This window comes from Microtus oregoni, unplaced genomic scaffold (assembly GCF_018167655.1).
Source record: "Microtus oregoni isolate MIOR12 unplaced genomic scaffold, Mior012 000004F_ref0000308, whole genome shotgun sequence".
NCBI classification, from domain to species: domain Eukaryota; kingdom Metazoa; phylum Chordata; class Mammalia; order Rodentia; family Cricetidae; genus Microtus; species Microtus oregoni.
The window spans coordinates 63,929,371-63,943,458 of record NW_024543063.1 but is presented as its reverse complement, the minus strand read 5'-3'; the positions used below and the strand labels follow the sequence as shown (position 1 = coordinate 63,943,458).

Below are 14,088 nucleotides of genomic sequence, written 5' to 3'. Positions count from 1 at the left end.
TAAAACAGGAAGTCTCACCACAGGCATAGATACAAAGAGGAACGAAGCAGAGCTGGAGCTGGCTTAGTGGCTAAAGGGTTTGCAGCATAAGGACCTGACTCTGGGTCCCTGGCAGCCACATAAAAAGGCAGGCGCAGTGACAAATGTCTATCACCCCATTGCTGGATGTGGGAGTAGGGGACAGGAGGATTTCTGGAGCCTGCCGGCCAGTCAGCCTAACTATCAATGAGTCCCGGTCTCACTGGAAGGCCCTGTCTCGAAAAATACAGTGGAGAGTGACAGAAGACATCTGACCTCAACCTCTGGCCTTCACACATGTGAACACACACACACACACGGACACACGTGTACACTATATTTTGCACACACAAAATGCAAATAACAAGAAGCACTGACTGGAAAGCTTAAAATAAAAACAAAGTGAAATCTATTAAAAGTCAATGAGAGAACTTAACAGTAGGAGTCAGAGAAGAGAATCTATGAAACAGAGGGCAGAATGGCTGCCAAAAGAATGACCCAGTCTAAACAAACAGCACCGAGTAATGAATATAACAGAGATTGCTGCAACTATAAAATCTGTGTCATGTGATCCAAATTCCAGAAAGACAGAGGCACCTCAGGGGAGGAGGGATGGACTTTGAGGTTGTGAGCCACTGTGGTGAAAGCAGGGTGGAGTTCATGGCAGCAGAAAATGAGATGATAGCCATAAGTACAGAGTCTGGAACAAGGGATGGGCTAGGACCCTGAAGGCCCATCTCCCAGCAACCCATTCCTCGAGCAAGGTTCTGAGTAAAACAGCACCACCAACTGGGGACCAAGTGGTCACACACATCAGCCTGAGCAGGACATTGCACACTCAAACCTCAAGAGCATCTGTGCATCACTAAAGAATAACCCAAAGAAATCCACACCAAGACCCATCTAGCTAGGGACAAAGTGTGCCTTGCCCAGGAGAGTTACACAACAGCTCAGGACAGCCGACATCTCACTAGCAGCAATGGAGGTGAGAAGGAAGTGGCACATTGCCAAATACTGGAAGCAAAGGACCTGTCAACCTAGAACCTCCATTCAGTAAGAGTCGAATGGAGACAGCCCCTGACAGAGGAACCTAGGAAAATGTGTCAGCAGAGGCGGATGTCCGCTGAATGACTGAAGGAAGTTCTCTAGGCAGAAAGGAAATGACCAAAGATGGGTGGTTAACAAGGGAGGGATGCTGGGGAGACAGCAAGAAGCATACGTGACTTTTTTCTTCTAAATGAGACTGGACACAAAACAAGAAGTTACATTAACACTGACAGTAATTCCAGAAATACAGAGAATAAACAACTAAGGTGATTAGAATAAACAGGGGAGGCAGTGTTTTCTGCATTTCAGCTAAACTGGTAAAACAATACAAACTGTATCTGAAAATGCTAGGCATATAATTTAATACCTACAGTAACGATTCTTAAAAACATGCAGGAGTTAGGGAGAGGGTTCAGTTGTAAAGAGCCTACCATCCAAGCACAGGGCCCTGGCTTCAGATTTCTGGGGTTTGGTGCTGGCAATATGGCCTAGCTGAATCTATAAGCTCAGTGAGAGACACTAACTCAAAAAACTAAAGTGGAAAGCAATGGAAGATACCTGACATTGACCTCTGAAGGATTAAGAGTTCAAAGCAAACCTGGGCTACATAAGCAAGCAAGCAAGAAAGGAGAGAGGTAGGGAGGGAAACAGGGAGAGAGGGAGGGAGGGAGGGAGGGAGGGAGAAAGAGAGAGAGAGTCATACACATAATCATGATAGAATATAACTAGAGATTAATAGTGCAAAGATAAACTCCAAACACTTGTATATTGAATAATGTACTTCCATATAATCATGAACTAAAGAGCACATTTTAGGCAATTTTTAAATTGTATCTAATTAGAGTTTAAGAGACAGCTGGGTGGGTAAGATTGCTTACCATGCGAGCATGAGGACCTGAGTTCAAATCACTAGTGCTCACATTTAAAAGTCAGGTATGGTCATGAGTGCCTGTATTCCCAATGTTACGGGGTTGGAGGCAGTAAGACCGCCAGGGCTTGCTGGCCACTAGCCTAACTCCAGTTTCAACAAGGGACTGTGTCTCTCAAAAGAATAAAGTAGGGAGTGACAAGACAGGACACTAGAAACCCACCTCTGCCCTCTGCATGCATACACACAGGTGTGTAAATAAACCACAAACACATAACACACACACATACAAATAAATAGATAAACTAATTAAAATAAAACTACAGCATATTAGGAATCTGAGAAGCACGGCAGAATCAATGCCAAGATGATAGCAAGAGCTCAACAAAGATAAAAAGTCCCAGATCAACAAACATCCATTCCAAAACCTAGAAAAACAGTAAAGCCTTAAGCAAGCCGAAGAGAGGGAATAACACCGATGAGATCAGAAATCAGGCAACAGAAAACACAAAATTGAAAATTAATTAACAAACAGTTGGTTCTTTGAAAAGATCAATAAAATTGACAAACCTCTAACAAGACTGAGAAATAAAGGGGGGTGGGGGAGGGGAACAGGCTTACAAATTACCAGCATCAGGCATGAATGTAAGGCTATCTTTATGGACATCAAAAGGATAAGGGAACAATGCCAATACAGAAAATTTAAGAATTAGATGGAACAAACTAACTTCTTGAAAAATAAACTACTAAAACTCACATATTATGGCCTGATTTGAATAGTCCTATACTAGCAAAGAAGCTAAAATATTCATGATTTAGCTGGGCTGTGGTGGTGCATGACTTTAATCCCAGCACTTGGGATGCAGAGGCAGGTGGATCTCTGTGAGTTCGAAGTCAGTCTGGTATACAGAGAGAGTTCCAGGACAGGTTCTAAAGCTACACAGAGAAACTCTGTCTCGAAAAACCAAAAAGAGAAAAAATAAATAAAAATGAATTGTGCTCTCCCGGAAACAAGGGTATCTATTCCACCACTCTTACTCAACACCATCTTGCAAGTGCAAGCCAAAGAAATAATACAAGAAAAGGAAATAAAAAGATATAGATAAGGACCTATAAAATTCCCCAATAGACAACATGACTGGTTATTTCAAAAAAAAAAGAAAGAAAAACCCACAAACTCTAAAACATAAAATAAAAATCAGATAGCTATGCTAATTGAGCAAATTCTAAGGATACAAAACTGCGCTCAAAGAACCATCATTGCCACATATAGTGTCATATGCCTATAATATTAGCACTCAGACAGTGGAAATAGAAGGATCAAGAGTTCAAGACCAGCCTGAGCTATATACATCAAGACTCCATCTCAAAAACATAATGCAATACACTACAATATACACAATATGATATATACAATACACAACAAAATAAAATAAACCAATTACATTTGTAAATATGGATAACAAATATTTAAACACCAAAATTAAAAATACAATTTATAATTGGTAAAAACAATAAACATTTAAATAAATCTATTTAAACCTACACAGGTATCATACAGTGAAAACTAAAAAAAAAAAAATGTTTTGAAAAAAAAATCAAAGAAGATCTAGCTAAATGAAAGGAATCACTGTGTTAATGGGCTGGGAAACAGAACAGAGCCCAGAAGACAGCACTCTCCAGATCAACATACACATGTAACACAACTCTTATCGAAACTACAGAAGAGGGCTGGAGAGACAACAGGCAAGATGCTGTCTCTCTCGGAGGCTTAAGTTGTTTCCAGCACCCACATCAGGCCACTCAAATCCTTCCTAGAACTCCAGCTCCAGGGGCTCCAATGCCCTCTTCTGACCTCTGTGGGCATCCGTACACACGTGGCTTTTATTTACACACAAAAACACATAAATAATAAAGTATAAGGTCAGGTGGTGGTGGTGGCACACCTTTAATTCCAGCACTCAGGAAGGCAGAGACAGGCGGATCTCTGTGAGTTTGAGCCCAGCCTGGTCTAGAGAGTGAGTTCCAGGACAGTCAAAGACAGAGAAACCCTGTCTCAAAAAACAAAACCAAAACAAACAAACGAACAAGAGAATAAATACATTTTAAGTTACAGTAAGAATTTCTTTGGATATAAACAAGGTTATTCTAAGATTTATCTGAAAAGCAAAGAAACTGGAGAATCTAGAATAATATTGAAAAAATGATTTTAAGAGAGGATCAGTCTATTAATTTTAAGATTTAAGCCAGGCATGGTGATACATGTCCTTAATGCTAGCACTTGGGAGGCAGGAGCAAGGAGATCTCTGATTTCAAGGCTAGGCCAGTCTATAGGCAGGTTCCAGGGCTACACAGAGAAAGCCTGTCTTGAAAAACAAAAACAAACAAACAAAAAAGAGATTTACTCTATAGTGGCAGTAATCAAGAGTGTCACTGACAAAGGAACAGACACACTGATCAATAAAACCCAGAAATATACCCCCAAATTAATCCAAACTGATACGTTGATCACAGTGGCACACTCGCATTGACCAACACAGCCCATATCTGAGGCTGGTGACATTATGGTAAACTTGAAGTATCAGGTGCCCAGATGAACGAACAGTTCCTCAGAACATGCCCAGAGGATTTAACCAGGTTTGTTGGATGTAATGTTACAAGGTTACTAATAGGGGAAATCCCAATTGTACACCTCTTTCCTCTTCTTGAAAACAACACACATACACACATGCACACACACGCGCACACACGCATACACACATACGCGCACACACATACACACATGCACACACATACGCGCACACACATACACACATGCACACACGCGCGCACACACATACACACATGCACACACACACGCGCACACACGCATACACACACATACGCGCACACAAAGTGAGAATCTGAGGGTCACACCATTGGAAAGAGTCAGAGTGCTGACCAACAGCTTTCTAGAACACACTAACAGGGAAGCCAACGGAAGTCAAGGAAACTGAGTCCTGCTTGCTCTCTTCTCTGCCCGAGCTGTGATAGCTTACTGGCTGTCTGTTCAGACTTATTACTGTGGCAGAACAATTCCAAAACCCAAAATACAGTCTCCAGAGAAGCAGACATTTTATCACATACTGAGGGGAACAGAGGCTCAGGTCTGGCGTTACCAGAATCAAAGGCGCCATTACTGAGCCTGGCAGGGAGCCCTTTCCTTTTCCTTTCCACGCTAACCTCTTCGGTTTGATTTGAGACTTTCCTATCTCCCTGGTGCGAGAGAAATCTCACTGGTTTCCACTCCAAACTATTCCCCCTGGACCAGCCAGGACTCTCCTCCAAAATGCTGTGGGCTGGGCCCACAGGGGGTCCCAGACTTCCAGAGGGCAGCAAGAAGGGTGGGCTGGTGTCTTCAGGTACTCAGATACATAACCAGAGATTCATATTCACATTCTCTCTCTCTCTCTTTCTCTCTCTCTCTCTCTCTCTCTCTCTCACACACACACACACACACACACACACACACACACAGTACACAGAGACCCCCTGCAGATGGATTACCTATTTGTATAACGAGGGAATGGCTAGGAAGCCAACAGTACGGTATGCTTAAGTCCCGAGCAGAAGCCATTTCTAGCCCAGCCCCTGATAGGCACCCAGGGACAGGGGCCAGCAGGACATGACTAATGTCCCTGGGGAAAGCCTGGCCCTGCCTAGCTGTCCTCCAGAGAGCCCATAATCATTGTCCAAGGACACTGAGGACAAACAATCCTCAAGGACTATCCCTTCCCAACTTGACTTCTTTGGGGTTCCCCCAGAGGTCTATGAGGCCCCGAGTAAGGATATTCAGAGGTCCAGGGCCTAGTAACCACCTTAGGTCACAGCAAGTTTCCTATCTTGAGAGTAAGTTCTCAGAGCCTTCATCCTGCCTGTATCAAGTGCTCCATCCCAAAGAATCAAAAGAGAAGATGCCTCCAAACAGTCAAGAAGCAGCCAGCTTGCCAGGACAATTGGTTTCTCAAAGATCTTTATATGCCCATTGCAGGCGCCCAGCCCTGTGGTAGCATGGGCTTTCAAAGATGACCCTGTATTGAAAGGCTTCCCAAAATCCTTGTCTCCAGCAGATCCAAAGTCCCACTGCCCCAGCAGCCCTGGGAGGGATACTAGAAAAATGCCCCTAAGGAGAAGCATCCTCAGCCACCCTAGTGCCCAGCATATACAGGCAGTAAAGCCACTCTGCGCTTCCACCTCTCTCCTACCAAACGGCTAGTTTACCAGCCCCAGGGGAGTTCTCCAGCAGCTGGGGCCCCAGAGGAGACCTGTCTCGGCCCCCTACGTGCCCCGATTTTACTAGAAGGCTGCCAAGCTGAACATTGCCACTTCCACCCCCAAGTCCCCTTGGTTCGGCTGAGGGCAACTGTTACTCAGGCCGGCCTCAGGGCAGCCACTCCGGACTCAGGCCATTTAGCAAGAGTCCCTAAGGACTCTGGGCCCAACAGATTTACTAGGACTGCAGAACCAATCCTACGTCACGGCTCCTTGCTCAGGGCTTATATGCTCACAGTACCGGCCAAACGTCATCCTGTCCACTAGTGCTTGCCTCCAACCCCTGGGGTACAGGGAGAGGATTTCGTACTCGTCCCACCCTGCTCTCTGTCTGCAAACACGGCACTCTGCTCAATCCTCCTAAAATTCTCAGCTCTGTCCAAGTCACAGCCCACTCCAAAACCTTCGATGGCTCCCTGGTGTTTTAGATCAAGCCTATATGCACAGACTGATGACTGGGGACACAAATGAGCCATCCTGCCCCATGCAGCACCCAGCCTACCCCAGTGAGCCTGCAGATCCCGAGAGGACACCTGCCTACTCTTCTTGCCCATGGAGAACAGCCGCTGTTTGCTCCCATGCGCTGTGCCTGTGTGGAGAAGGAATCCAGATGCCGCCTCTTCTAAAATTTCAAGAAAATCCAAACAAAACATCGGGCAAGAGGATGGATCAGGTTGAGCAGTGGACCCAGCCTAGAATGTAAGTCCAAATTGACATCCCTTAATTCGGTATTCAGAGCCCCTTGTGACTGTGCCCACAAATGGCATCCCTGTCTTCACTGCCATGATGCTATGGCCATGTGCTGAGCCATCAGACTGAGCCCCACAGCTCTTCCACTCCTGTCCCTGAGCTCTGCTGCCACATGGTCCTCTGAAGGGCTGATCTACACCTTCATGGCCAAACGGCAGAAACAAAGGCTCCTTTCCCTATGCTGAGCTCATCTCTCAGAGACAACCCCACCAAAGAAAAAACTCCTCATCTTTCAGGACCCAGGCAGGTCCTTCTGATCTGCAGGTCCCTGAACTGGGGCCATCGGAATCAACTCCAGCACTAATCTGTCTCCTCTAGAGACAGGGACCCATGGTCCCTCTTACTATAGGCCAGGCCAGGGCTATAAACACAACGGAGAGAGTCAGGCTGTTGTTTGACATGCTCTACTGTGCAGCAGCGGTAAGATCTTGAACAAGTCATTTAAGCGAGTGTGCAAGGCCTCTCTCTCTCTGCAAGGCTAGATCCTTCCGTTTATAAGATGGGGATTAGTACTGCATCCTCCTCAAAGTCTGCACTGCACAGCTGTGCCCTACAGCATCTTGAACAGGATGTTGTAAGTCCTGAGAGCAAGGCTGTAGGCATTCCACCCTCAAAGTCCCCTAGAGGCCACATGGCTCTCACCATCCTGCTCCACTGATGTTCTCTGATGGGTCAGAGTGAGGAGGTAGGAAAAGGGCAGCAGCTGGCAGAGAGGTGAGGGCAAGAGGCGCTACCAGGCCATGGGCATGAGTATCATACCCCCTGCTAAGGGGGCTAAAATCTCAGGTCCTAAGACCCTCCACTGAGCTGCAGGAGACCAATAGCTCCCCCATGTCCTAGCAGCAGACCAGCTCACAGTGATGCAAGCAGGTGTAGATGAGGTGCCATGCCCAGTCACCAGATAGATGCCACCCATTGAGGACCAGCTCTCAAACAAAACTGAAGGCCCATCACACCCTCCTTTTGAGGTCCTATACTCTGGTGCTGAGCAGCCCTCTTGCCTTGCTCCTGAAGACAAATGCTTTTCAAGTCACGGACAAAAGAGAGGTAGAAGAGAAAAGGGAGGGGAACATCCTGGAAGTCTCCACGGTCCAACTAGCCGGCTCTTGCCCTCCATGTTCACAAACAGGAGCCATATTGCCACTTGCTACAGAAGCAAACATTTCCAGATATCTTCATCAGCAACCACCGGCTCTTCCAAGGAAGAGTCTCAAAGCCTGCAGACAGGATAGTTTCCCTTCCTGCACTTTTGCAGGGCCTTTCAGGTAGAAGACATTAAAAACCCACCAGTCTCCCTTTCAGGCTGAACCCCCGGGCCCACCTGCCCTTCCTGGTGCTTCCTACCCATTCACTGCCCATGTGTTCACCAAACACGTGACCATGCTCTCTGCATCAGAAGAAAAACTCCACACCACCCCGGGCAGAAGTTGATCAGATGAGGGGTGAGTGAGGACCCCACTAAGCAGGATGGGGACCAAGGGACCGTTCTCATTTTGTACCATCTCCATTAAAGGGGGCCTTTGCGACAGTTCCCTTCATGTTGACATGACATATGGACTGTGGCAGAGGCCTCACACCGTGGGCTAGAGCAACATGCATCCATCCACTCTGAGAACTGATGTGCCTCCGTCTACTGAAGGAGAATATCACACACCCGGTGACCTGGCAATTCCACATCTGCTCTGGTATCCCCCCTTATGCATATGACACATTATATTATCTACAGGATATGGTACCTATATATTCCCACATCCCCATGAAGGTCCCATGTGTACATTCACTAACAGGCATGTGCAGCACCCTAGTCACAGCAATGCACTCTGTGAAACAACCCCAGAGTCAGCCAGGAAGGAGCAAGTACACAAAGCCATGTTCCCATGACAGAACAGTCCACCCTGAAGAGAGAGAATGGGAAGACTGGGCCTCAGACAGAGGCAAGCATGGGGAGAGAGGGAGCATCCAGATACTGTGAGTACAAATGGTGAGGATCCATTCATAGAACACACAAATCAAACACACCCAACTGTGCTTTGGGACAGCAGGACGGGAGCAACCTTTTGCTGGTAGCAGGGGACCTATGGAGTCAAAAGAGTTAGTTGGTTTGGGGTGCTGGGGACAGCTGGCTTTCTTGATCTGGGCACTGGCTATAGAGGTGTGGTCAGATTCAAAGACAAGCGAGTAAGGTTTCTAAAAGTGTGCCATGAAGGGTTTAGTTAGGACTCAAATGAAAAGATACTGGAGGAAGCAAAACACGGGCCAGGGGCAGGCCACTCTGGCTGACAACAATCTCTCTGCTCAGACCACAGGATTTGGGAGGTGATCAAAAGTCGAAGAAAAACCCAGGGTACTGAAATTCCAGGACTTTTCTGAGGCTGGGGTGTCAAAAAGAGCCATCCCATCACACCGCAAACTGGCCGCTGCCATTCCAACCCCTGGGGACATTTATAAAGCAGCAGCATCTTCTCTTCTGAACCAGGCATCTCCAGCTACTCAAGGTCAGGAGAAAGTCACTGCCTCCCTGGGAATGCTGGGCTGTGGGTGAGCTCTGTGGGATTTTGAAAACTCCCCTTCTAAAAAGAGAATTTTTCGCCAGGTGGTGGTAGCACACACCTTTAATCCCAGCACTCAGGAGGCAGAGACAGGCAAATCTCTGTGAGTTTGAGCCCAGCCTGGTCTACAGAGTAAGTTCTAGGACAGCTGGGGGTACACAGAGAAACCCTGTCTCAAAAAAACAAAAAGGAACTTTTCGAAGTTCAAAACCACTTAGGAATGGGCCCAACTTTGTGAGCATTCTCTTTTGACAGAATGCCGCAGAACTCATCACATGGCATGGGAAAACATGAGCAGTTAAATGTATTCAATGTCATGCCACACAGAATTGAAACATAATTGCCCCTGAGTGCTCGGCAACCGGAAAGCACTTGGCGCAGAAATGGAGGGAAATGGAAGCAGCTGTCAAAATTTTGATTGCAGCGTGAGTGCCACCGTGACAACAAGGCGTAGGCAGGGCGGGCGCTCCCCACCCTGCCATCTTGGCTCCCACGAAAATGCCACAGAATCAAAGGCCACCATCCAGCAAGTGGGAAATGGTGAGGAGCCATCCATGTTACAGTCGTAGCGAGAAGCCCCATGCCGGAGGGCATGCTCTTACCGATCATGTGGTTGGCAACGTGGATCTGGATCTCTCTCTCGTTCTCGAAGGTCATCTGGCACTTGATACACTGGTACGTCTTTTTCTGTATGAAAGAACGAGAAGGAGGAGTCAGGTAAACAGAAAGCCAGGTCCCCAATAGCTTTGCTCAAGATGTCCCAGAACGGTCTGGCCTCTCCCAAGCATCTCAGTCCACCCTCTTCCTACCTCCCTCCAGCTCTAGCCTCAAAAGATCACAGGCCATCCTTCCAAGGGGCTGCTCCTCTGCAGAAGCTGGGGTAATTCTGCTGTGTGCCAAGGTCAACTTTCCCAAGAGCCAAGGGAGTGTTCCCTGCTTATAAAGGCAAATCCATGTACCCACCCACCCGTCTGCGAGGACCCCCACCATTCCAGTTTGGGTGTGCTGAACCCCGTATCATCTCTTGCATGAGAGGTGTGGTTTGCCAACTGGTGAGATCTGAGAAAGAGCTGGGGGCCTGAGAGCTGGCCTGTCTGAGGAAGTAATCCCTTGACAGAGTCATATATAATGGCACTGTGTCGTAAGAAGTGAGGCCTAGTGCGAGGAAGGAGGGGCCAGCCCTGGCACATGCTCCTGACGTCATCATGTCCTGCCTCACTATAGGAACTGGAAGTACAAAGTTAAGAAACCCTGGAATGAAAGATCTGAGATTGTAGGCCAAAATAGGGCTTTTCTCTCCTTAGACTGCTTTTTTCAAGTATCTGAGACACACACACACACCCTAAGTAATGCCAACACATTTATCCACTGCTCTCTTCTTCCCATCTATATATCTACTCATAACATCTACAGCTTCCACACTCATACCACCCACTTTCTGTTTGTCCATCTATACACTCACAAACACACACACACACACACACCCCACCCACCCATCTGTCCACACAGCATCCATCTATCCCATAACCAATCATCCGCTGGCCCATCCTAAGAACACTGTGGCTGAGCAGGGGGTGCTGCTCCCAACAATTTTAGGGCTCAGGAATTCGTCATCTGCCCTGGGTAGACAAGGCCAAGTGCCAACAACTGGTTTACAACACAAGTGGCTACTACCAGCTGTCTCCGGAGGTAAGTGAAGGCACCAAAACCAGAAACTAGCAGGTTTCCATGTTCGCAGCTCAGCATGAGTAGCTGTCCACAGGGACAAAGTGGTGTACCTGTCATGCGTGGCTATGGAGCATTTACAAGGATATGGGCAATAACAGGACTCAGTATAGCCATATTAAGAAACCACTGTGGCTTCTGAGGTGTTGGTGCCTCACCACTGGAAAAGGTGGCAGGACTTGCAGGAGCCACTGTGAGCTACAAAGCCAGGATTAGTCACCAGGGAGCTCAGTGCCCAGCTCCACCCGGGCTCCATCTGCAGGCTCTCTCCTGGGGCAGCCTTTACACCTTGGAGAACTCAGCTCAATGTCACAGTTTATGAGAAGCTTTCTGTTCCCACTCCAGGGTGAGTCCAGGACCTAGCAGGTCCCCCAACCGATGGCCAGAACTTACCATTGGGTCCTGACTCAGTGATTCATCTGCTTCCCAAGCACCCAGAGGGCAGGAATGTGTGCTACCCACCCTATGGGTCAGCACAGACTCACAAGCAGGTCATGAGTAAAACTGCTGAGCAATATGTAAAGTGCTGTATTAGATCAGAAGAGACGTAAAGAGCTAGAAATGATTTGTGTATCCTGGGCTCCACTGCCTTAGGAACCTGGTGGGGGGAACGCCTTATAATTATTTAACTTTTCTGTTGTTTTGTTTATCTGCCCCTCCCACTTTTTCAGCCTCATATGGAGTCTCTCTCCATAGCCTAGGCTGTCCTCAGACTCATGGTTCTTTTGCCCCAGCTCCCTAGTATGGGGATCACAAACATACACCATCACACCTAGTATTGGGATCACAAACATATACCATCACACCTAGTCTGTTTAGCTTTTATTGTGATTATTATTGAGGCCACAAAAATTTGAATGGATAAACTAGATGGACAGATGGAAAGAAACTGGGGTTGGAAGCTTCAAGCTCTAGTGTTAGTGCCCCTGCTCAGATTCCAATATCCCTCTAACAGTTCCCAAGTGTTTCAGGAGAACACGGAGTTCAGCGTGTTCCTAGCCAGGCCATGACACTGGTCCCAGAAGTGGTACTCAGCTTGGAAAGACCCCAGGAAGAAGAGGGCAGATTAGGTATCAGAGAGCGGATTAAGACAGTGCCGAAGAATCCTGACCATTGTAAGACCACAGGGATGGAGACCTTCTGAGGAAGACACAACTCCATAGGCCCTATCTCAGCTCAACTCCATATTCATGGAGAAGAGGTGTCTTGGCCTCTCTACTATCAGAACCGTTCATTCTGTCTCACACATTAAAATACCTGCTCATCCTGGCAAAGGTAAGAACATGCATGCCTTCTGCTCTCACTGGAACCCTGATGCCTGCATCTCACATACCCTGGCAGAGGCCCATGAAGTGTGTGACAGAAACACAGGCACTGAACACCCAATGCCTAGATTCATATGTGTACATGCATGACTAGCATGCAAGCACACACACACACACACACACACACACACACACACACAGAGGCTCACCAGCACCAACACTTCCAAACTTGGCTCCCACATCTACTTGGCCTACCTTTCTTCTCTAGCATCCCAGAAAAACCACTGCCTCCTCCTCTTGAGCCTAGAGCACCATAGGAGACATAACATAACACAAAGGCAGAACTTGACATTCAAAGCCCCTCCTATGGCAAGGCCCTTCTCTAGGGGCCGTCCAGAAACACCAGACCTAAGGCCCAGGGCCTGTGGCCAGGGGCTGCCTCCCCAGCAGAGCCCTGAGCAACCTTGGAACAGAAGACTCTCACCCCAGAATAAGGAAGGAAAGCAAGAAAGGCAGGGAGGAGCTGGCTGAGCTCGTCAGGGGGAGAGGGGTCAGCTTCGGAGTGTCCATCACTACGTTCTCGCTCGGCATGTACCCAGCAGCCACTGCAAGCTGGCAGTTTATACCGCATCATCACTGCCCTAAGAGATGCTGCAGTGCCACAGGCGCTACCACCAGGTCCAAGCCCCATGTTGTAAGCGGGGGACTGGAACTCCCTGCCAGGCAGGCTCCCTCTGGAGCTCCTTGTTGAGCTCTTCTAGGCTCTAGGGCCCCAAGTCTCTAAACAGTCCTGCTCTGTGTGAGAGAAAGCTGGTGTGACCTAGGTACACGCCTAACCTTCCCAATTGGAAATCCGCTAATCTTTGGTAGAACAGGTAAAGGGAGCACCCAGGGGCTCCACCAAGAATGGAGCCACCCCAGGACCTGCTGAGGTAGTGAGAGGCCAGAGGTTTGCCCATGTTGGCTAGGCGGGTTAATGTTGTTATTACTTATGAACGGGGGAGCTAGAAACCTCAATGCTTCACGCTCCAGCCGACAGCATCCTCAGCCCCACAGGAACCCAGTCCTCTGAGATCTGGTTGCTATGGATACACTCCCAAGGGTCCCAGCCTTCCAGCCCCCAAGCCCCTGCACAGCCCCCAGAGTCTGCTCTAACACGAGTGAGTCCTGGGGGAAGTGAGGGGTGGGTGAGCAGACAGCTGGGTCCCTGGCCTCAGGCGTGCCCAGACAGGGGGCAAGGTCCCAGGGGCAACGGCTAGATCAAGGAGGTACCTGGGCTTTGTCTAGATTCTTTCTGAAAAAGGTCTATCTGTTTGGATCTCTGGGCTGGCAAGGGTGGTAGGATTTTCAGCCTGGCGCCTCATACATGGAAGACAGGGAGGGAAAGGCCTGGGAAGAGATAGGAACAAGACTTCAATCTGCCTCATGTGCATCGCTGTGCATTCTTGGATACAGGCTCACCTTTCAGAGTCTGGATGGAGTTCCTCTACCAAAACAGAGCCTCATAGCAGGGCTCTTGCTTACTGGAGACCAACCCTGTCACTGGGGGCCAAGA

The 14,088-nt window shown here is 48.1% G+C and overlaps 1 protein-coding gene across 2 annotated transcripts in view; it reads right to left on the bottom strand.

The window, feature by feature from the left end:
- Znf423 (zinc finger protein 423) overlaps window positions 1-14,088 on the bottom strand; it is a 238,521-nt gene that overhangs the window by 100,795 nt on the left and 123,638 nt on the right. For both annotated transcript variants that reach the window (XM_041650920.1, XM_041650919.1), the window contains one exon: window positions 10,146-10,230. In XM_041650920.1, coding sequence (XP_041506854.1) covers window positions 10,146-10,230 — 85 coding nt within the window. The remainder of the gene's footprint in view (window positions 1-10,145; window positions 10,231-14,088) is intronic.